This window comes from Lampris incognitus, chromosome 5 (assembly GCF_029633865.1).
Source record: "Lampris incognitus isolate fLamInc1 chromosome 5, fLamInc1.hap2, whole genome shotgun sequence".
Classification (NCBI taxonomy): domain Eukaryota; kingdom Metazoa; phylum Chordata; class Actinopteri; order Lampriformes; family Lampridae; genus Lampris; species Lampris incognitus.
Window position 1 is genome coordinate 2,423,016 of NC_079215.1, and position 24,565 is coordinate 2,447,580.

Genomic DNA, 24,565 nt, shown 5'->3' on the forward strand with positions numbered 1-24,565 from the left:
GTGTATCAGTTGCGGACTGTACCTTTATCACACTTTGCGTGGAACCACTTGACATAAAAAAAATTAAGTAAATCCAATATTTCACCATTTTTGAGCATAGGCAATAGGTTTGTCTTTTCTAATGTGACTGAAGAGCACCCAATTGGACACACAACTTGCAGTTTTACCAGCCTTCCTTTTTTTCCTATTCCGTTTGAAGGACCACCTGTTAAACACAGTGTACATAACCTTCTGTAATAAATCCTGTTTACTTATCCATTAATGTCTTCTGCTTGTTCTCTCTCTCTCTCTCTCTCTCTTTCTGATAGGAAGGGTGATAAAGTTTTTTGGCCTCCCCATCCCCCAACCACCACCACCACTCCAGCTCCTCTTTCTGCCAGTGGTGCCCCCGCTCTTGCTGTTGAGGCTGTGGTATGAGCCTATGTGGCAGGAAGGCGCTGACGTTGCTGAGCAGCGTGTTCGCCGTGTGTGGCCTCGGCCTGCTGGGGATCGCTGTCAGCACCGACTACTGGCTCTACCTGGAGGAGGGCGTAATCCTCCCCCTAAACCAGAGCACCGAGATACGCATGTCTCTCCACTCTGGCCTTTGGAGGGTCTGCTTCCTTGCTGGTGAGTTAGACAGTGGGTTGGTAAAGTGGGACTGGAGGTTTGTTTGTTTGTTTATTTAGATATGAAGCACCTCATGAACCTGGCTTCTAACTCACACACTCACTCATTGACATTTTTGCCTTACCATTAGCTGTACCACTTTTGTAGTGTCGGGAGGCTGCAACCCCTACAAAAAAAATTTTCAGGAAGTGCATCCACAAATATATGTGGATGTAACACAAAGATTTGACTTTTCTTAAAGTAGCAATCTCAAACATTTCCACGCTCCATTACATTAGTGTTTCCCAACCCAGTTCTCAAGGACCCCCTATCCTGCAGATTTTCATTGTAACCCTGCATAGGTAGCCCTGCTTGTACTTAACCAATCATCTCATAGCACTTAATTATGCAAGGTGTGCAAACTCTGACATTCATTGCTGATTGGTTGAATAACTACAAACAGGTACCTACTCAGGGTTGCAAAGAAAATCTCCAGGATAGGGGTTCCTTGAGGACTGGGTTGGGAAACACTGCATAACATTGCTATCTTTCACTAGCTGACTATTCTTGATGCTTGTCTCTGGTTGCTCCACCAGAAAGGAAGTTCTGCTTTATACTCTCAGGTGGGTCAATCACTGCTCGCTAGCTAATTAAATAAATTTCCGTTGCTATCTTGTCTTAATATATTAACACTGTTGGACAGAGGTAGCAAAACCAGGTCCAGAAAGTAAAAGTCCAAACCATGTATTTGCTCCACCTATGTACTAAATCAGCTTATTTCCTTCCCCTATCTAGCTGAAGAGTGGTGTTGATTTCAGTCAGCTTGTGTAGTACATTAGTGGAGTAAAGACATGGTTAGGATTTGTACTTTCTGGACCTGGTTTTGCCACCTCTGCTGTCTCTGGTCAGTCGCTATCATGGGTGATATGCACAGCTCTACGTTTTTTCGTGGAAAGTGTCACACCGACAGTGCTTTTTACAACGCTAACAATTTCAGAATGAAAGGCTCGAGTGAGCTGAATCATTATATCGTTTTACCCCAGTCAGTGACAGATAATAATGACACTCATATGTGTTTATTCAAAAAAAAAAGTTATGAAAAAGATATTACTGATGTAAACAAACCTTTTACAGCATCAGAAAACATTAAAAATGCAGATTTAGGGCATCTGGGTAGCGTGGTGGTCTATTCCGTTGCCTACCAACACAGGGATCACCAGTTGGAATCCCCGTGTTACCTCGGGCTTGGTCGGGTGTCCCTACAGACACAATTGGCCATGTCTGCGGGTGGGAAGCCGGATGTGGGTATGTGTCCTGGTCGCTGCACTAGCGCCTCCTCTGGTCGGTCGGGGCACCTGTTTGGGGGGGAGGGGGAACTGGGGGGAATAGCGTGATCCTCCCATGCGCTACGTCCCCCTGGTGAAACTCCTCATTGTCAGGTGAAAAGAAGCAGCTGGTGACGCCACATGTATCGGAGGAGACATGTGGTAGTCTGCAGCCCTCCCCGGATTGGCAGGGGGAGTGGAGCAGAGACCGGGACGGCTCAGAAGAGTGGGGTAATTGGCCGGATACAATTGGGGAGAAAAGGGGGGGGATCCAAAAAAAAAAAGAATGCAGATTTAGTTGTTGTTTAGATTCAGTTCCTCTATTAAGAGTCAATTCAATTAATTTGGGAGTGATCGCAGGTTCCACTCGTGTTTTGCATCGTGCTAGTGGGGCGACTCTTTTGTTTACATTTGAACTGAGGATTGTACCTCTGTTGATGCTCAAACAAATCAGTTGCTTGATAAAAGTTAAGGATTTGCTTGCCTTCCTGGGCTGTTGGTTAGTTGAACACATGATTCAGATGAGTTAACTTCATCTGTGTTGAACGGGTGCAGAAGTATCTGTTTTACAATGTCAGTGCTAAACATCCAATCAGGACATGTAAATCACAGGTAACATTACAATCAGGATATGTAAATCACAGGTAACATTACAATCAGGACATGTAAATTACATGTAACATTACAATCAGGATATGTAAATCACATGTAACATTACCATCAGGACATGTAAATTACATGTAACATTACCATCAGGATATGTAAATTACATGTAGCATTACCACCAGGATATGTAAATCACATGTAACATTACAATCAGGATATGTAAATCACATGTAACATTACCATCAGGGCATGTACAGCACATGTAACATTACCATCAGGATATGTAAATCACATGTAACATTACAATCAGGATATGTAAATCACAAGTAACATTACCATCAGGGCATGTACAGCACATGTAACATTACCATCAGGATATGTAAATCACATGTAACATTGCCACCAGGATATGTAAATCAAATGTAACATTACCATCAGGATATGTAAATCACATGTAACATTACCATCAGGATATGTAAATCACATGTAACATTACCATCAGGATATGTAAATCACATGTAACGTTATCATCAGGATATGTAAATCACATGTAACGTTACCACCAGGATATGCAAATTACATGTAACGTTACCATCAGGATATGCAAATCACATGTAACGTTGCCACCATGATATGTAAATCACATGTAACGTTACCATCAGGATATGTAAATCACATGTAACATTACCATCAGGATATGTAAATCACACGTAACATTACCATCAGGATATGTAAATCACATGTAACATTACCATCAGGATATGTAAATCACATGTAACATTACCATCAGGATATGTAAATCACACGTAACATTACCATCAGGATATGTAAATCACATGTAACATTACAATCAGGATATGTAAATCACACGTAACATTACCATCAGGATATGTAAATCACACGTAACATTACCATCAGGATATGTAAATCACATGTAGCATTACAATCAGGATATGTAAATCACGCGTAACATTACCATCAGGATATGTAAATCACATGTAACATTACAATCAGGATATGTAAATCACACGTAACATTACCATCAGGACATGTAAATCACATTTAATATTACCATCAGGACATGTAAATCACATGTAACATTACCATCAGGATATGTAAATCACATGTAACGTTACCACCAGGATATGTAAATCACATGTAACGTTACCATCAGGACATGTAAATCACACGTAACATTACCACCAGGATATGTAAATCACATGTAGCATTACCATCAGGACATGTAAATCACATGTAACATTACCATCAGGATATGTAAATCACACGTAACATTACCACCAGGATATGTAAATCACACGTAACATTACCACCAGGATATGTAAATCACATGTAACATTACCATCAGGATATGTAAATCACACGTAACATTACCACCAGGATATGTAAATCACATGTAGCATTACCATCAGGACATGTAAATCACATGTATCATTACCATCAGGACATGTAAATCACATTTAACATTACAATCAGGATATGTAAATCACGTGTAACATTACCATCAGGACATGTAAATCACATGTAACATTACCATCAGGACATGTAAATCACATGTAACATTACCATCAGGACATGTAAATCACATTTAACATTACCATCAGGATATGTAAATCACATGTAACATTACCATCAGATATGTAAATCACGTGTAACATTACCATCAGGACATGTAAATCACATGTAACATCAGGACATATAAATCACATGTAACATTACATGTGCAGTCAATACTAGTCCTTCTTCCAATTGCAAATTTAAGACAATGATCCTGTATTGTTTTGTTCACAACAAAGCCACACAATAGTTGTGCGTCACATCTATGACAGTGTTCACATGTTCAGTCATCTGTTTCTACTTTGTTTTTATCCACGAAGGCATTTTTATTCGAGCACAGAACATTAGCCTTTTCTCTGTGTGTCCAGCTCTGCTTTCCCTTCAGCCCAGAGCTCTGTTATGATGAATGTTGCTCCTTGTGTGTGCAGTCTTGGCAAGCTTTGTCTTCCCTCTGTCACGTACGCTTGAATTTGTCCTCTTCTGGTACTGCTGCAAGAACAACTCTCACCTCCACCTTCTCCTGTAGCTGAGCTGTAGCTTGCCACAGCAGAGGCAACTCAACATGAAGTAGACGAGGTTAACCTCACTGTTTCCCCCCTTCAGTTTAACCATCATCTAAAACAAAGTAGCGTCCGGGTAGCATAGCGGTCTATTCTGTTGTCTGTCAACACGGGGATCACTGGTTCGAATCCCTGTGTTACCTCGGGCTTGGTTGGGCTTCCCTACAGACACAGTTGGCCGTGCCTGCAGGTGGGAAGCCGGATGTGGGTATGTGTCCTGGTCGCTGCACTAGCGCCTCCTCTGGTCGGTCAGGGCGCCTCTTCGGGGGGGGGGGGGGGGGGCTAAGGGGAATAGTGTGATCCTTCCATGCACTACGTCCCCCTGGTGAAACTCCTCACTGTCAGGTGAAAAGAAGCGGCTGGTGACTCCACATGTATGGGAGGAGGCATGTGGTAGTCTGCAGCCCTCCCCGGATCAGCAGAGGGGGTGGAGCAGCGACCGGGACGGCTCGGAAGAGTGGGGTGATTGCCTGGATACAATTGGGGACAAAGGGGGGGGGGCTAACAAAGTAAATATTCTGCAATTAATGACAATAGTTTTTTCCCCCCATCTGCATAGCTGGCTTCCTTTTGCCCTATCAGAGGCTGTCCCTCTCCTGACTCTTACACGTCACACAGCAATTTCAAGAGATCTTCACTGAACAAGAAGTACTAACTTTAAATACTTTTTAAAATATTTTTAGAGACACGGCCTTCTGGAAAAATTTTGTCTCAAACGAAACCAGGTATCCACTTTTTGTATGCTCTCCCTTATCCCCCATTCTGGCTAGGAGGATATTGAACATTTGGGACATTTCCAGTGCTGTGTTTAAATTTGTCTCACTCTTGTGATCTTCTTGAAGGGTGCGTAGATGCTGAGTCGAAAACATACTAAACTTTACATCTACTGTCACAGGTGGCACGGTGGCACAGTGGTTAGTGCAGTCGCCTCACAGCAAGAAGGTCGTGGGTTCGAGCCCCGGGGTAGTCCAAGCTTGGGGGTTGTCCCTGGTCGTCCTCTGTGTGGAGTTTGCATGTTCTCCCCGTGTCTGCGTGGGTTTCCTGCGGGAGCTCCGGTTTCCTCCCACAGTCCAAAGACATGTAGGTCAGGTGACTCACCGTACTAATTTGTCCCTAGGTGTGAATGTGTGTTTGTGCGTGTGTGTGTGTGTGTGTGTGTTTGTGTGTGTGTGTGTGTGTGTGTGTGTGTGTGTGTGTGTGTGTGTGTGTGTGTGTGTGCGTGTGTGTGTGGGCCCTGTGATGGACTGGCGGCCTGTCCAGGGTGTCTCCCCGCCTGCCGACAATGGCTGCTGGGATAGTCTCCAGCATCCCTGCGACCCCGATTGGGATAAGTGGCTTGGATAATGGATGGATGGCTGTACCGTCACACCGTCATGTTTTCTAAGCTAGCCAGTGGTCACTAGTCATGCGTTCTCATTGTTTTGTTTCTGCTTAAGACTCTTAAGTACAGCAACTGCTTTGCCTGCAAACCTGGAAAAAGGTCTTGCAACTGCTTGCATTGCTTCATTTCATCTGTGATATAGTCGGGTTGCTCCTCTTATCCATTTGGCATCGCTGCCCACCTCTTTCCCGTCTCACAGTTAATCATCCAGCTGTGGCTAACATGTCAGTGTAGCCTCCTGCGATTAGGTAACAGATGTTTTCCTGTCATCCAGCACGACTAATGGGACACAATCCTTTTTAGAGGCAATTGAGTGGCCCTGTTGCCCACTTAAATGTTCTGGCTCACAGCTTTTGACCCAGAAACGACCCTGCTGTGGTACGTTGTTATGCCACACAATGTGAATGAGGCTGCATGGTGTTTGGATTGGTATTGATGTTTGTGTGAATTTGCTGGGTGTTGGTGGTGACCTGAGCTGCCAGCATGTGTTGATGTATGGGAGGGGGAGGGGTCTCTTTCCATGTGGCCACTAAGTATAGCTTGTGTCCGATAGATTATATTAATTATAGGACACCAGACTGCTTATGGGTGGCACGGTGGTGCAGTGGTTAGCGCTGTCACCTCACAGCAAGAAGGTCCTGGGTTTGAGCCCCGGCGTAGTCCAACCTTGGGGGTCTTCCTCTGTGTGGAGTTTGCATGTTCTCCCCGTGTCTGTGTGGGTTTCCTCCGGGGTCTCCGGTTTCCTCCCACAGTCCAAAGACATGTAGGTCAGGTGACTCGGCCATACTAACTTGTCCTTAGGTGTAAATGTGTGTGTGTGTGTGTGTGTGTGTGTGTGTGTGTGTGTGTGTGTGTGTGTGTGTGTGTGTGTGTGTGTGTGTGTGTGTGTTGGCCCTGTGATGGTCTGGCGGTCTGTCCAGGGTGTCTCCCCACCTTCCGCCAATGACTGCTGGGATAGGCTCCAGCATCCCCATGACCCTGAGAGCAGGTTAAGCGGTTCAGATAATGGATGGATGGGTGGTTGGATGGATGGGTGGATGGGTGGGTGGGTAGACTGCTTATGTATAGTCGGCTACAAGACGCATAATGAGCCTCAGCACTACAGATTATTACCAGTTGTTTTCTGTGTATCGTGGAAAAAAGGCCAGCAGAGATCAGCTTTTCTTTTCTTTTTCTTCAGATTTTCAGCAAAGCAGTCCAGGAAGTTTTTAATAATAATAGTTCATTTTTTAGTATTTTACAATATTTATGAGTGTAATCTTCGCTTCAAACGCATTTACTACAACTTTGGCTTTGCTATAAGAAATAGCTCCTAGACACTGTCATTAAAATCCCATTTGCAGCAGCCGCCACATGAGGCTTCATAATTGGTGTTTTTCTCATCGAGCCTTACATGAATGCCTTTCATCAGGAGTCTGAAATAGGCACATTAATGGGAGTTTTCCAAGACATAATGAAACAGAAAAGTGGACAATTCTTTTATGCCTGTACTTCTGCTCTGTGAAAGCATAATCAACACTTGTGGAGAAATAATTATTTATTTGAAATGCAATTACTCTTCAAATAAATGGGATGAACTTAACATTGGTTTCTCTCTGTCCGGGTAGTATGGCGGTCTATTCTGTTGCCTACCAACATGGGGATCGCTGGTTCGAATCCCCGTGTTACCTCCGGCTTGTTCGAGCATCCCTACAGACACAACTGGCCGTGTCTGCAGGTGGGAAGCCGGATGTGGGTATGTGTCCTGGTCGCTGCACTAGCGCCTCCTCTGGTTGGTCAGGGCGCCTCTTCGGGGGGGAGGGGGAACTAGGGGGAATATCGTGATCCTCCCATGCACTATGTCCCCTTGGTGAAACTCCTCACTGTCAGGTGAAAAGCGGCTGGCGACTCCATATGTATGGGAGGAGGCATGTGGTAGTCTACAGCGCTTCCTGGATCAGCAGAGGGGGTGGAGCAGCGACCGGGACAGCTCGGAAGAGTGGGGTAATTGGCCAAGTACAATTTGGGGAAAAAAGTGGGAAAATCTCTCTGACAAGCCATTCAACCGAGGCAGAAGAGAAAGACTGCTGGATATATACATCCACACTTACACCTGCAAAGTCATGTTTCCATGTTCAGAACCCCAAGTAATAGTTGCCCTTTTTCTTCTTCGAACAGTGACTTCTCACTGAGCCAGCTAGTATTTACTTGATCTGTATTCTGGTCTACCTCCCTCAATAAAGTCACTAACTGAAGGTTGATGGGGCCAAGCTAGCGTTCACACTATGCTAGGTCCTCCCCAATCGAGGCTGACCGTGTAGATCAGTGTTACTCTTTACGTGGCTCGTGAGACTTTGTTTTGCGCCTCATATAGATCCACTGATAACAATAAAAACATAGCTATAACTTACTTCTATAGGTTCCGTTTGTGTCCTGTTTTAGCACATTGAAATTAATTATCCAGCAGATGGCAGCATACTGAAGATATGTCAAAGAACGTAGGCTACGTAACAGCGTAGGATCATGGGTAGACGTATAGCCTATGTGTGTAGCTTTGTATTTGCGAAATGTTTTGCAATCTCTGTGGCTCTTTGAGGAATGGTCTTACTCATAAGTGGCTCTCCTAAGAAAATTAGTGAGTACCACTGGTGTAGATTGTTAACTGGAGTCAATGAAGCCCCTCACGTTTCCATCTGACAGCTTGATAATACAGGGGAGGGATTCCCTGGGATCCCAGAGACCTCACCTCACACTTATTCAGTTATGGCTGACTGACAGGAGAGAGGAGGTGGGGAGAGAGCGAGAGACTTGAAGGGAAATGACGGCCACAACAGCTGTAACACTCTCAATATAGTAATGCTTTAGGGTAATAGTTTCCTCATTTCATCGGGGTCTCAATGAATTCAGATGAGCCACTTTTTGAGTTTAATGTAGGCTTCATGTAAACACTATTTGTTTTAGAGATATCACTGTGACAAACACAGATTATCAACACAGATCACACACTCGCAACCACATACGGTGGCTTCAGGAAGTATTCGGACCCTCACATTTTGCACACTTTGTGTTGTTGTTAGATTTAATCTTTTTCATAAAATTGCACTTGCACACATTAGCCTTCAGCATTATTTTAACTGAATTGGAAAGTTATGATGGTGGGGTGGCGGCACGGTGGCGCAGTGGTTAGCGTGGTCGCCTCACAGCAGGGAGGTCCTGGGTTCAAGCCCCGGGGTAGTCCAACTTTGGGGGTCGTCCTATGTGTGGAGTTTGCATGTTCTCCCCGTGTCTGTGTGGGTTTCCTCCGGGGGCTCCGGTTTCCTCCCACAGTCCAAAGACATGTAGGTCAGGTGAATCAACTGTACTAAATTGTCCCTAGGTGTGAATGTGTGTGTGTGTGTGTGTGTCGGCTCTGTGATGGCCTGGTGGTCTGTCCAGGGTGTCTCCCCGCCTGCTGTCCAGTGACTGCTGGGATAGGCTGCAGCATCCCCGCAACCCTGAGAGCAGGATAGGTGGTTTGGATAATGGATGGATAAAATTGACATCTACATACATGCAAAATCTACACTTTGGGCCCATCAATCTACAATCAATAACTCATAATGACAAAGTGAAAACATGTTTTAAACATTTAAAAATTTTTATTAAAAATCAAAATCTGAAATCTCATTTATGCAAGTATTTAGACCCTTAACTCAGAGGTTTGTAGAAGCCTTTGGCAGCACTTACAGCTTCGAGTCTTCTTGGGGAAGTCTCTACAAGCTTTGCACATCTGGATTTGGGCAGTTTATCCTGTTCTTCCTGGCAGATCCTCTCAAGCTCCGTCAGATTGGATGGGAAGCATCTGTGAAGTGTGAACTGCCGTCTTCAGGTCTCTCCACAGATGTTCTATAGGGTTTAAGTTTGGGCTTTGGCTGGGCCACTCAAGGACAGTTCAGAGACTTGTCCCGAAGCCACTCCGGTGTTGTCTTGGCTGTATGCTTTGGGTCATTGTGCTGAAAAGTGAACCTTTGGCTCAGTCTGAAGTTGTGTGCACTCTGGAGCAGGTTTTCTTCAAGAACCTCTCTGTATTTGGCTGTAATCATCCTTCCCTCAATTCAGACCAGTCTCCCCGTCCCTGCCATTGAGAAGCACTGCCGTAGTACGATACTGCCACCCCTGTGCTTCAGATGGTATTAGCCAGGTGATGAGCAGTGCCTGGTGTTCACCAGACATAGTGCTTGGAGTTCTGCCCAGAGTTCATTTGTTGTCTCAGACCATAAAATCTTTTTCCTCGTGGTCTCTTTAAATACCGTTTGGTAATCTCAAAGTGGGCTGTCATCTGCCTTTCACTCAAGAGTGGCTTCCGTCTAGCCACTCTACCATAAAGGCCTGGTGGAGTGTTGCTGAGATGGTCTTCTTTCCAGCAGGTTCTCCCATCTTCTGCAGAGGACTGTCAAAGCTCTGTTAAACTGAATATCAGGTTCTTGGTCACCTCCCTGACCAAGGCCCTTCTTGCCTGGTTACTCAGTTTGGCCGTACGGCTAACTCTTGGAAGACTCCTGATGGGTCCAGACTTCTTCCATTTCACAATTATTGAGGCCACTGTGCTCCTGGGTGGGAACACTCAGAGCTTTAGAAATGCTTTTATACCCATGCCCTTATCTGTGCCTCGTCACAGTTTCATCACTCAGGCCTGCAGAGAGCTCCTTGGACTCCGTGGTTTGGTTTCTGGCCTGACATGCAGTGTGAACTGTGGGATCTTATATACACAGGTGTGTGGTGTTTCTAAACTATGTCCAATCAGTTCAGTTTGCCACAGGTGGACTCTAATCAAGGTCTAGAGTTTAGAGACCTCTCAGGGTTAATCAAGGTCTAGAGCAGCATTTCCCAACCCAGTCCTCAAGGAACCCCTATGCTGCAGATTTTCATTGTAACCCTGCATCTGTAGCCCTGCTCAGAGCCCTAGAAAGAGAGAGTTACGTCAACTCCGTAGACGTCAATGGGCCAATTATTTAACAGCAATGGCGGATCATGGGAGCCCCGGATAGTTCCAAACAGTGCGACCCGGGGCAATAGGATTTCTATGGCAAAGGTGTGTTTCTCGCATTAATCAAAGGTTAATTTACAGGTAAGAAGCTACAGTTGACATTTTAACGATGACCATTTTACAAGCACGTTTGAATCAAATTAACGATATAATTTAAAGCGTGATAGCTCGTCAATTTCAAACAAAATATTAGTTTTAATGTTCCTACACATGCGCATAGAATGTGTTACGTTGGAATATATCTATATCTATATCTATATATAAATGTAAAAATCTGAAAATATTGGTTAGTAGTTACCAGTAATCGCGGCTAAGCAGTTCATTTAAATGAGCCGCCAAGCTTCGTTTGGAACTATTCGGCGGCTACATGAACCACGTGACCCTCTCGCGTTCTGACCCCTCATTGACGTAACTCTCTCTTTCTAGGGCTCTTGCCCTGCTTGCACTTACTCAACCAATCGTCTCACAGCACTTAATTATGCAAGGTGTGCAACATCTGACATACTAATTCATTGCTGATTGGTTGAATAGCTACAAACAGGTACCTATTCAGGGTTGTAAAGAAAATCTGCAGGATAGGGGTTCCTTGAGGACCGGGTTGGGAAAAACTGGTCCAGAGCAGGGATAGGCAACATGGTCCAGAAAGGCCCGGTGTGGGTGCAGGCCTTTGTTCCAACCAAGGAGTTACACACACGAGTCTACAAATCAAGGTCCTTAGCAAAGACTGTTGGTTGACTAATAGACTCGTGTGTGTAACTCCTTGGTTGGAACAAAGACCTGCACCCACACCGGACCTTTCTGGACCATGTTGCCTATCCCTGGTCTAGAGTCTCGAGACCTCTCAGGATAAGCGGCAAACAGGATGCACCACACCACAATGTGGAGTGCCACAACAAGGGGTCTAAACACTCATTTAAATGAGAGATTTCAGTTTTTGACTTTTAATAGATTTGCAAAAATGTCTAAAAAAAATGTTCACTTTATTATGCGTTATTGAGGGTAGATTGATGGACAAGCGCGGTGATTTTATCCATTTTAATTAAATCAGCAACACAAAGTGTGCAAACAGTGAAGGGGTCTGAATACCGCCCGAAGCCGCTGTGTTGTCTACTGAGCATTCAGCTGTGGCTGTGTGGCGCTTGTTACATCAATAACACAAACCTGAATACATCAGTGTGTGTGTGTGTGTGTGTGTGTATGCGGGTGGGTGTGTGTGTGTTGGGTAGAGAGAGAGAGAGAGAGTGGTGGGTGGGTGGGTGGGTGTTAGGGAGAGAGAGTGTATGTGTGTGTGTGTGTGTGCATGGGTGGGTGTGTGTGTGTTGGGTAGAGAGAGAGAGAGAGAGTGGTGGGTGGGTGGGTGTTGGGGAGAGAGAGAGAGAGAGAGAGTGGTGGGTGGGTGGGTGGGTGTTGGGGAGAGAGAGAGAGAGAGAGAGTGGTGGGTGGGTGGGTGGGTGTTGGGGAGAGAGAGTGTATGTGTGTGTGTGTGTGTGTGTGTGTGTGCGCGTGTCTTGACAGGTGCGAGGCTTCACTCAGTGTCAAAGTGCTGTAAGACAAGGTGCTAAAATCAAATTCCCTGTAAGGAGACTAACAGCAACATGTTGCTGCAGCAAACACAAGCTGTTGATGCCACTCTCATAATGCTGATTTCAAACCAGCCACTCATAAAACGGGCTTCATAAATTAAAAGGGGATGCACACTAGTATTTACACTACTACTACTACTACTACTTTTGGCTGCTGCCGTTAGGGGGCGCCACAGCGGATCATCCGTTTCCATCTCTTCCTGTCTTCTGCATCTTCCTGTCACACCAGCCACCTGCATGTCCTCCCTCACCACCTCCATAAACCTCCTCTTTGGCCTTCCTCTTCTCCTCTTCCCTGGCAGCTCCATATTCAGCATCCTTCTCCCAATATACCCAGCATCTCTCCTCCACACATGTCCACACCATCTCCATCTTGTCTCTCTTGCTTTGTCTCCAAACCGTCCAACCTGAGCTGTCCCTCTAATATACTCGTTCCTAATCCTGTCCTTCTTCATCACTCCCAGTGAAAATCTTATCATCTTCATCTCTGCCACCTCCAGCTCCTCCTCCTGTCTTTTCATCAGTGCCACTGTCTCCAAACCATACAACATAGCTGGTCTCACTACCATCTTGTAAACCTTCCCTTTAACTCTTGCTGGTACCCCTCTGTCACACATCACTCCTGACACTCTCCTCCACTCACCAGTATTTACACGGAGGTCTTAAAACATTCCCCATGTTTTTTCCATAATGAGCAACAGATCTTCATAAGACTGTGTCACAGTAAAGTAGGTCACATCTTTAACCTTTTACATCCTGCTAATGTTTGTTTCTGATCTTGCAGCAAGTTTTAATGGGTTGATAATTAGTTTAAATGGCTCTGCAGAATACTGAAGAGTCTCCACAAAGTAAAGTCACTCTTCAACTTGATTGTCTGACTGTTAACTGTATCTTTGTTTTGTTTTGCTTTCCAGGGGATGAGAAAGGCCGGTGCTTCACCATAGAGTATGTGATGCCCACCAACGTCCAAATGACCTCTGAGTCCACCGTTAGTGTCCTCAGTAAGTATACATCTAAGCCTGTTTCAGTGTTGTATTTTGTTTAGCCTAGTAGAGTCTATATCTACGTATCAAGCATGTCACATACCTGTGGTGATGTGGCAGTGATGATGTGAGCTGTGTCATACAGAGTAGTGATGGCTTAACCACTGCCAGTGCAGGAGATGTTCAGTGGTGCATACAGATTCCTGTATGTGTTGGCAAGATTCATTTCATTCATGTGGGATTTACGATGGCATGGTGGCACAGTGGTTAGTGCGGTCGCCTCACAGCAAGAAGGTTCTGGGTTCGAGCCCCAGGGTAGTCCAACCTTGGGGGTCGTCCCGGGTCGTCCTCTGTGTGGAGTTTGCTTGTTCTCCCCGCGTCTGTGTGGGTTTCCTCCGGGGCTCCGGTTTCCTCCCACAGTCCAAAGACATGTAGGTCAGGTGAATCGGCCCTGCTAACTTGTCCCTAGGTGTGTGTGTGTGTGGGTCTTGTGTGGTGGCCTGTCCAGGGTGTCTCCCCGCCTGCTGCCCAGTGACTGCTGGGATAGGCTCCAGCATCCCTGCGACCCTGAGAGCAGGGTAAGCGGTTTGGATAATGGATGGATGGGATTTAAGATGTTTTTTTCTCTGCAGACTTCTTGTAGAGGTGATACTTGCCCTAGTGGTGGTAGTAAGAAGTAATTAAACTTATATAGTGCTTTTCTAACACTCAAAGTCACTTTACAATAAACGGGCTGAAACAAGACAACAGATAAATATAGTACAGACATACAGGGGTGGATGGGAAGGGGGAGCTATGAGTGGGGGCTTCTAGTGTTGGTAGAGGTCACAGCAAAATACATGTGGTCAATTGCTGAAGAAAAAAAATATCTAAAATCCTGCACTCATTCTTATCATGCCTCGCAGTGGGCACCAAGAAACGATAACTCCTTTTTCCGGTATTTGTAACAATACCGCCTGTGCATGTCGCCAATGGCGGACTGGCCATCTGGAGCACCGGGAGTTTTCCCGGTGGGCCGCTTGACAATTGGGGTCGATGCAACACAAAATATAAATAACCCCAGCCCCCACTTACATAAAAATAACCAAGTGTTGTGTGTCTGACCGGCCCAGTGCAGTTGGGTATTACGTCTGTCAGCCTCTCTCTCCCAGCCAGTTAACGTTTGGTCCAGTCCATTCTAACGTTTCCTGGGTCCCGCCCCTTTCCCGTCTGTTAATAACCGACATTTGGATAAATAGTGGAGTGGAGCAAGATGGACAAACAAAAAGAGAAAAAAAAACATAATTCTTTTACTGGTCAGATTGTTCCAGAGGTTCTTGCCACCTTGGTGCCATCGTGCCAAAATGTGCTCCTAGCCAGTCACCTCCCAAGAGCAACACGTTCCCCTTGTTTTATTTTACTGACGTAGTTGTGATAAATATTGTTTAGTAACCTTGTTTGCATAGAATGTGGCGTGGTTTGTGTGTGTGGGTGGTGGTGTATCGCTGGGGGGAGGGGGGCTGGTTGAATCAGAAAGTCCAGGGCCATTTTTCATCCCCAGTCCGCCCCTGCGTGTTGCACAAGACCATTTGAGGTGACAGCAGTGGAATTAAGTGGTGAACTGAAGTGCCAGAGGTCTCCATTTGTAGTGTACACACTCCACATCTTAATAGCTTAATAGAGAAATTACACAGTGATGCTTTAAGGCTTGAGTCAGTACACTTTTAAGAAGAAGACATTTTATTTGTCATTGTACATCCATACAACAAAATTCATTCCCTGCGTTTAACCCATCCTATGCTAGGAGCAGTGGGAAGCTGCAGTGCAGCGCCCGGGGACCAACTCCACTTCTTCTTTCCTATTGCCTTGGTCAGGGACACAGACAGGGGTATTAACCCTAACATGCATGTCTTTTTGATGGTGGGAGGAAACCGGAGCACCCGGCAGAAACCCATACAGACAACATGCAAACTCCACACAGAAAGGACCTGGGGTTCGAACCCAGGACCTTCTTGCTGTGAGGCGGCAGTGCTGACCACCGTGCTGGTTTAACTAGAGAGAAGTGTGAATGAAAAATGCCAGGGTACCATTTTTGTTTTGGAAAGACTCAAGGGTAATGTGCATGGATGATCAGTAGCAATTGTGTAGTAGCAGGCGGTCAGCCAGCATGAGGGAGAGTGATGCTTGTGTAAAGACATCCTCAAGGTTCACATCCGAAGCAGTGCGCTGGAGGCAGGCAGAGGAAAACAAGGGATGAGAAGGAGATCATGAGGGAAATGAAAACAACAGAAGTGGAACATAAGAGAGACCTAATATGTGAGAAGCACAGAGATGAAGTTTGCACATTGTACAGAAATAAGAATTAAGGAGATTGAAAGTGAAGATGAGGGCAGTGATAACAAGGCCAAAGAGACTTCTTTTACCAAATGTGATACATGAGAAAATCCAGCTTGTACCCTGAAACACAATGGTGCCGAGCTGTGTCCTGATCTATTGTCCAAGTATCCCATTTAAACCATGGTCACTTACCAAAGAATTATAGTAAAAGCATTCACTTTTTTGTTGTTGAACGTTTTGGATGCAGAATGAAGTTATTACGCAAAAGTTGGCTACTAAGCTCATGTTTTCAATGTTTACTAGTCTTTCTACTGATTCAGTGTCTTGCCATGGTTACACAGAGATGCTTTGGCCAGTGTATGAATTCAGAACAGTGATGAAACTTGAGCTGAGCTACATGTGTATTGAACAGTTTTAATGCACATCCTCCAGCCAATCAGACCAGTATTCAATGTAATTATGTACGAGATATAAAACAGACGGCACGGTGGTGCAGTGGCTAACACGTCGCCTCACAGCAAGAAGGTCCTGGGTTCGAACCCCGGGGTAGTCCAACCTTGGGGGTGGTCCTCTGTGTGGAGTTTGCATGTTCTCCCCATGTCTGCGTGGGTTTCCTCCCACAGTCCAAAGACATGTAGGTCAGGTGACTCGGCCGTACTAAATTGTCCCTAGGTGTGAATGTGTGTGTGTGTTGGCCCTGTGTGATGGCCTGGCAACCTGTCCAGGGTGTCTCCCCGCCTGCTGCCCAATGACTGCTGGGATGGGTTCCTGTGACCCTGAGAGCAGGATAATGGATGGATGGATATAAAACAAGTGACAGAACTATAAAGGCACACACGCAAAATCAATCTATGCACTTCCTGCACAGTACCTTGGTTTCAGAGGGGTGGCTGTTTTGATAAGAACATTGACATCGTAGCACCTGCAGAGTGACAGCTGCCACTAGTATTCAGTGACACAGTAGTCGTTGTACTGCTGAAAAAAGACAAGAACTCTTATCAGCTAAGTAGCTTTCGGTCAATTCATCTGGAAATCTGAAAGATTGTGATTGAGGTCTGAGCAGTGAGAGTGGAGAAAGTTCTACCACAAGTTGTTGGTGATGACCAGGTCGGTTTTATTAAAGGTAGCTCATCAGCTGACAATCTTTGACGCCTGCTCCATCTTATGTGGTTAAATCATAAAGAAGTCGTTCAGGTCCTCGCTGGACGCCATGAAAGCTTTTGATATGGTGGCATATATACTGATGTATACTCTGCAAGCTTTTGGGGCAGAATTTATTAAATGGGTTACGGTACTATATGCAGCACTGTGAGCCGCAGTTCTTACAAATGGCATCACATCCCCCTTTTTAATCTGGGACGCGGGACCAGGCAGGGGGATCCTCTTTCCCCGCTGCTCTTCACTTTGCTCATGGGACCACTGGCAGTGTTAGTCAGAGAAAAGTAAGGGCGTGCTGGCGGGAGGTAGAGAGCATAAACTGTTTTGTACGGTGCTGCTATCAAACCCAGCTTCATCTGTTCCAGGTGTCATGGACATGGCTGAGGGTTTTTCTGGGATTTCAGGCTACAAAATCAATTGGCAAAAATCAGAGGTAACGCCCGTCTCCTCGGGTTGCTCCCCTGCTGACACTGGAGTATTTCTATTTAAACAGTGAGCATCGGGGATGAAATATTAGGGTATACTGACCAGACTTTCAGGAGATTGTTCAAATTAATATCAATCCAATGCTCCACAATATTAAGACCAGCTTTGCCAAGTGGGAACTGTTGGATTTATCTCTGTGGGGCAAAATAAATACAGTTAAAATGACGGTGTTTTCCAAGATTAACTATATTTCTGTCGGTGCGTCAGCAGTATGACGAGGTAGTTGGGGATTATGAAACCCTGAATTAGTCAGACTAAGTTGTTTACTGCTAGAGGCAAAGGAGGATGTCGAACTTTACAGTATTGCCTTTGAAATGGTTGCGCTGTGCAAACGCTAGTCAGGGAGTGGTTCACATCTGGGTTGGATGGAGATAGAGAAGTCGTTCACCTCCCCTTTTAGATTATAGATGCTGTGTCTCAAAAACCATCACAGTCTCCCCCTGAAGGGGATATTAATCCATTACTTCAGCACTCACGGGAGGTTTGGCCTGTCTCAATATAAACAAGGTTACACATCTTTATGGGAAAATCCTACACTTACGAAGAACACAATATGTTGGAGGGCATGGCACATTAAAGGTGTTGTAGCCACAACTGCTGATGTATTTGAGGAAGGAGTGTTCTACTATCAGGGGCTAAAGGATCGATATAATTTCAATGGTAAAGGGGACTTTTGGAAATGCCTCCAATACGGAGTTGTGTACAGTCTTGTAAAGGTTTTTAAAGCTCCCAAATGCTGTAAAATCCTCCTCTGTATTTTACAGTATGGCAGACATGCTCTGTATGGTAAAACTGAGGGTGATATGGCAAAGGGACCTGGACATTGAGCTTGAACAAGAGGTCTGAGAGAATATTGTCCACACTCCATACCATGGGTTGGTCAGTGAGGGATAGTAAGAGCACATGTATACTCCGAAAGTAGTAGTTGATTTAGTGTTAGCACTCCTGTCTTTGCCCCTGACCGAGGCATGGCAAGACGAACTGGTGGTGGTCCCTGGGTACTGCACGGTGGCTGCCCACTGTTCCTAACTACACAGCTAGCATGGTTAAATGCAGAGAAAGAATTGCCCCACGGGGATCAATAAAGTATTTCAAAATAAAAAAAACATAAAACACAATTCATAGATATTATTGGACTCCAGTCAGACTTAAAAAGCTTGGTCTAATTGAAAGTAATGAGTGCAGGAAATGTAAGAGTTCTATGGGTACTTTTCTACACTTCATGTGGGACTGTCTGCTGGTTTCCCCATTCTGGACCCGAATGGTTGGGGCAGTTGAGGGGTGGTTGGATCAGCCCTTGCCAAGCTCACCACGTTTTTGCCTTCTTGAAGACAAATCTGTTCTACCAGCTGGGCTCACAGAGGCACAGTCTGGGTTTTGTGATATTTGGGTCATATTCACCATTTACCACACGGGCCACTTCAGGGTCACATCCAGATTACATGTTGCCGAGAGCACCGCATCTTTGCCAAAAAAGGCCCACATGTGATTTGGCATATTTTGGTCATATTTGCTATTATACATGTGGGCTAATTCAGGCTCACATCCAGATGCTACCTGGGAAATAGCATTTCTTCCTCTTACTTTTCCATTTCTCTTTCTTTGCCACCCTGTCTTTCAATCCTTCACTCCATCTAGAGATGATCCGCTCTGCGACGCCCTTCCCCCTGGTCAGCCTCTTCTTCATGTTCATCGGTTTCGTCCTCAGTAACATCGGTCACATCCGGCCCCACCGCACCATCCTGGCTTTCGTCTCTGGAATATTCTTCATCCTGTCAGGTGACACTTTTTACTTCTTAAGAGAATAAATATTGCGAGTGCAACAGTTGTTAAGTTATTTCTTCCTCCATCAGTTTTACCCTAAGATCTACATTCAGAAAAGCGGGTGCATGTAAAAATACCTCAACTGAATAAATCAAAGCTAGCGTAGGCACTTTATTTTTTGCAATTTTGGTATTTTACCACTTTGGTAATATTTGGTGAAAATTTCTTGGCATCTCAACAAGATATCAAAACAATCAGCCTGAATCCCTCAGGACTGCTCTCTGCAAGGGGGCGTCCCAGTCTGTCTGTCAGTCATGTTGCACGTGCATGGCGTGGGTGCCTGCAGTGCATGTAATTTCAAGAAGCTAACGTTTGGCATATTAACTATACAATATGCTAAACATTACAAATGTGTCATTTCATAATATAACTTCTAATAACATGAAGTTAAAATGCTAAATATTGAGCACACAAAACCAGCGGTCACAGAGCCTGCTCCTGGAGAGCTGCCGTCCTGCTGGTTTTCACTCCAACCAAATTTAACACACCGGATTCAATTAATCAAGGTCTTGAGAAGTAGGTAATTAGTAGAATGAGGTGTGTTAAATTAGGGTTGGCACGAAAACCAGCAGGATGGCAGCTTTTCAGGAGCATGGTTGGTGACCACTGGTAGAAACTACACACCAATTTTTTTTTCCCTCCCCAATTGTACCTGATCAATTACTCCACTCTTCCGAGCCATCCCGGTCTCTGCTCCACCCCCTCTGCTGATCCGGGGAGGGCTGCAGACTACCACATGCCTCCTCCCATACATGTGGAGTCACCAGCCGCTTCTTTTCACCTGACAGTGAAGCGTTTCACCAGGGGGACGTAGTGCGTGGGAGGATCACGCTATTCCCCCCCAGTTGCCCCGACCGACCAGAGGAGGCGCTAGTGCAGCGACCAGGACACACACCCACATCTGGCTCCCCACCCGCAGACACGGCCAATTGTGTCTGTAGGGACGCCCGACCAAGCCAGAGGTAACACAGGGATTCGAACCGGCGATCCCCGTGTTGATAGGCAACGGAATAGACGGCCACACCACCCAGACGCCCCTATGTGCTAAATTTAATAAAGCCCGTTCCCGTTCAGATTTTTACACAGACTGGCAATGAAGAGGTTAGCTTGCATCTTGTAGCTGGATAATCCTAGGACCGGTCCATTCCACTCATGACATGAACACAGTTACAGATAGTCTGCTACACAACCGACACCACGTACCGTCTGCACACAACATGACTGACCGGCAGTTGGGCCATCCTGGTTGGTTGTTGAGATTCAGCAGCGGTGAGATTCTGGAGTGGCTGATTAGGTGGCCTGGGGCGGTCAGAGACAAGACTTTCGTGTCAGGAAACTTCATTCATATGTCAGAATCTAAAGAAATGTTCACCAGATATATAGTAATAAACCGGTTCTGAAAACACATGACCTACCCTCGCTGTAGGAGGTGTTTCTTGTAGCGCTGCCATTGCTGACCCCTCCATCATGGATCCATCCAGCTGTGTTATGTTACTGTACAGATCACACATCTGGAACATTCATGAACCAACTTGTTTCAACTGAAATTAACAAAGAAATGGTTTTCATAAATTGTACCAAAAAGAGAAATGGGTAACACTTTATAATAAGTACACAAATGAAGCACTAGTTAAGTGTCAGTAACTACTGACTTCATCGTGTGTAAAGCAGGACATGCACCAGTGGTTTGTGAGTGTTAACAGATGTTTATAAATACTTATTAATACTGCAGTTCATGATTAATTCCGGTAGTTACTAGTTGTTAGTGAAGTAGTTTGTGTGAGCTCATGTAAAGTGAGGACTATTCTTACAAAGCATTTACACATGAGACTGAAAGGCCAGCAGCACCTCGAGACTCACACAAGTCTAAAGGATCATCAGATCCTGTAGAAAGTGTAAGTGCATGATTAACACACTATTTACATGTACATCTGCGCGTGAATTAATCATGAATTGCAGTATTTATAAACATCTACCAACACACTCACTAACCACTGGTGCATGTCTTGCTTTACACGATGAATTCAGTAGTTACTAATACTTAAGTAGTGCTTCATAGTGTGTAGTTATTATAGTGTTACCGAGAAGGGTAACACTATAATAACTACACACCCACCAAACATAATATATAATAACCATAAATATATAATAATAATAATATAATAACCACCCACCAAACAACCCTCCCTGCCCTCTGTTCAAATATCAAATATATTTTCGTTCCCTTTCTTGTTCTGTGTGTCTCCACTGATGTCTCCCCTGCTGTGTCTGGCTTCTGCCCCTCTTCCTGTCCTCCTGTCTTTCTCAGGCCTGTCTCTGGTGGTGGGGCTGGTGTTGTACATCTCCAGCATTAATGACGAGATGTTAAACAGGACCAAGACCAACGAGGCGTACTTCAGTTACAAGTATGGCTGGTCGTTCGCCTTCGCCGCCATCTCCTTCCTGCTCACCGAGGTAAAATTGACACTAGGCTGCTCACCGAGGAAACGCTGATACTAGGCTTCTCACCGAGGTAAAACTGACACTAGGCTGATCACCAAGGTAACGCTGACACTAGGCTGTTCACCAAGGTAACGCTGACACTAGGCTGTTCACCAAGGTAACGCTGACACTAGGCTGTTCACCAAGGTAACGCTGACACTAGGCTGTTCACCAAGGTAACGCCGACACTAAGCTGCTCACTGAGGCAGGCAGGGAGACACCCTGGACAGGCCGCTAGTCCATCAAACACACAGACACACACAGTCGTGTTTCACTATCCTTGTGCGGACCCCTCATTTACTACAATCATTTTATAGCCCTTAATCCTAATGTTACCCATGCAAACTACATGCCTAACCTTTACCCTAACCTAACCCTAATTCTAACCGTAACCCTAAAACCAACTCCTAATCCTAAAATAGACCCTTTTCCGAGGTCCGCACAAGGATAGCAAAACATGTACACACACATTCACACCTAGGGACAATTTAGTACGGGTGATTCACCTGACCTACATGTCTTTGGACTGTGGGAGGAAACCGGAGCCCCCGGAGGAAACCCACACAGACACGGGGAGAACATGCAAACTCCACGCAGAGGACGACCCGGGACGACCCCCAAGGTTGGACTACCCCGGGGCTCAAACCCAGGACTTTCTTGCTGTGAGGCGACCACACTAACCACTGCGCCACCGTGCCACACATAATTTATATAGCGCTTTTCTAGACACCCAAAGCACTTCATCACATTGAAGGGGAAACTCACTTCAAACACCATATGAAGAACATGAAGGCTGTCACTTTCCCAATGTACCGGGTTGAAACCACATTTTATCATTGCTCATCAGTTCTTTGGCTCACTACCAGCATGTTACTCTTGCTCAATAAGGCTTGTGAATGTCATATACACACGTCTCATATGTACCCCATTGGACGCGCTAATGAAGAATGCATTACACACTTCGGTACTTCAGGTTTTGATCGATACACCTGATATGATTGATTGATTATTGCTAAGAACGTTCGCATCCAATAGGAGTATGATTTGGTGCGATGCTCAGCTTGTAAGATTCAAGTGACCAAACAACATTAACAAAAAGGAGACTAATAGATTCAGGAATCTTACAGTAGCTATATATTTAGGAACATGGAGTGCTCATGGGCAGCACATGGGCAGCATGGTGGTTACCGCGTTCGCCTCACAGTAAGAAGGTCTTGGGTTCGAGCCCAGGGGTAGTCCTCTGTGTGGAGTTTGCATGTTCTTCCCGTGTCTGCATGGGTTTCCACCCACAGTCCAGAGACTTGTAGGTCAGGTGAATCGGCCATACCAAATTGTCCCTAGGTGTGTGTGTGTATGTCGGCCCTGTGTGAAAGCCTGGCGGCCTGTCCAGGGTGTCTCCCCGCCTGATGCTCAGTGACTGCTGGGATAGGCTCCAGCATCCCCGTGACCCTGAGAGCAGGATAAGTGGTTTGGATAATGGATGGAGTGGTCATGGGAGTACAGCAATTTAGGCAGTCATATGTATCTTTGTACGGAGTGAAAACTTTTTAAAAAAATCATAAGAACATTTGCATAATAGAACATCTGCACCATAGAAAAGTCTCTCTCCATTATAAAGTGTTAACACTGCATCGTTAATAGCACTGTGATGGTAATGCATAAATTAGGTAGTGGGTGTTTCATGCATCTGGCTGACAGTTTTATGATTCAAACATTCATTGTGTGTTCAGAGTCCATGCAGACTGCAAGGCAGTATCATATTTCATGAAATATTGTTTACTCCGGCGCCGTCTGACACTGGATCATTATAGCTTTAATACAGTTTCTGTGTACATAACTTACACACATTTGGTCGTTGTCGAGGCTCGTAGAAGCATTCACGCCTCATACTGGGAAACATAAAATCCTGATGTAAGAACGTCCGTCTGTGTCAAGTGTGTATTTATGCTTGTCCTGTTCCTTAACTTTCCCTGCACTCTTTTCCTTTCCTGTCCACCTGCAGATGTACACACATTTATGTATGTATGTATGTGTGTGTGTATGTGTGTGTGTGTGTGTGTACCTCCTTTTCACCAGACTGCGGGCGTCATGTCGGTGTACCTGTTCATGAAGCGCTACACGGCAGAGGAGATGTACCGGCCCCACCAGGGCTTCTACCGGCCACGCCTCAGTAACTGCTCCGACTACTCAGGCCAGTTCCTCCATCCAGACGCCTGGGCCGGCCGCGGGCGAAGCCCTTCCTCCATCTCGTCTGAGGCCTCTCTCCAGATGAACTCCTCCACCTACCCCGCCCTCCTCAAATGTCCCGAGTACGAACAAATGTCTTCCTCGCCTTGTTGAGGCAGCCGGAGGAGGAGTCGGGCTACCAACGTGTAAAGGGGTCTTTTCATTCTGTTTGCAGTCTGTGTAGAAAGGTGAACACATGAATCTCAGCATTAAGTTATGATGTTGTGTACTGTACATTTGTGTCAAGTCCCTGATCTTAGCCACTTTGTTTCAAATCCCTGAACTTAGCCATGTTGCTTTGCTGTGCTGACCTTTGTAGGGCGAGGTTACATACCATAAGATGCTGACCTTGGTCCTGGTTTAGCATGTTTTTTTCCTCATCCCGTTGAGTGGGCACAGTATTAACCGGTTCCTTCCTGGTGCAGCTTGGACCTGGAGTGAAGCGATCCTTTTCCATGTAGTAGAGCC

General features: G+C 45.5%; 1 protein-coding gene across 3 annotated transcripts; it reads left to right on the forward strand.

Moving 5' to 3' along the window:
* The first annotated feature begins 413 nt into the window (after nucleotides 1-413).
* LOC130112638 (voltage-dependent calcium channel gamma-5 subunit) lies at nucleotides 414-24,211 on the forward strand. Of its 3 annotated transcripts, XM_056280089.1 has the most exons (8): nucleotides 414-609; nucleotides 888-901; nucleotides 9,743-9,762; nucleotides 12,277-12,284; nucleotides 13,538-13,624; nucleotides 19,205-19,345; nucleotides 21,699-21,844; nucleotides 23,948-24,211. In XM_056280089.1, exons 1-8 carry the CDS (start codon nucleotides 414-416, stop codon nucleotides 24,209-24,211), a joined length of 876 nt encoding a protein of 291 aa, XP_056136064.1. The 3 variants fall into 3 exon arrangements, with proteins under 3 accessions (XP_056136064.1, XP_056136062.1, XP_056136063.1); XM_056280087.1 differs by lacking the exons at nucleotides 888-901; nucleotides 9,743-9,762; nucleotides 12,277-12,284 and adding an exon at nucleotides 5,338-5,379; XM_056280088.1 differs by lacking the exons at nucleotides 888-901; nucleotides 9,743-9,762; nucleotides 12,277-12,284.
* Nucleotides 24,212-24,565: the final 354 nt, after the last annotated feature.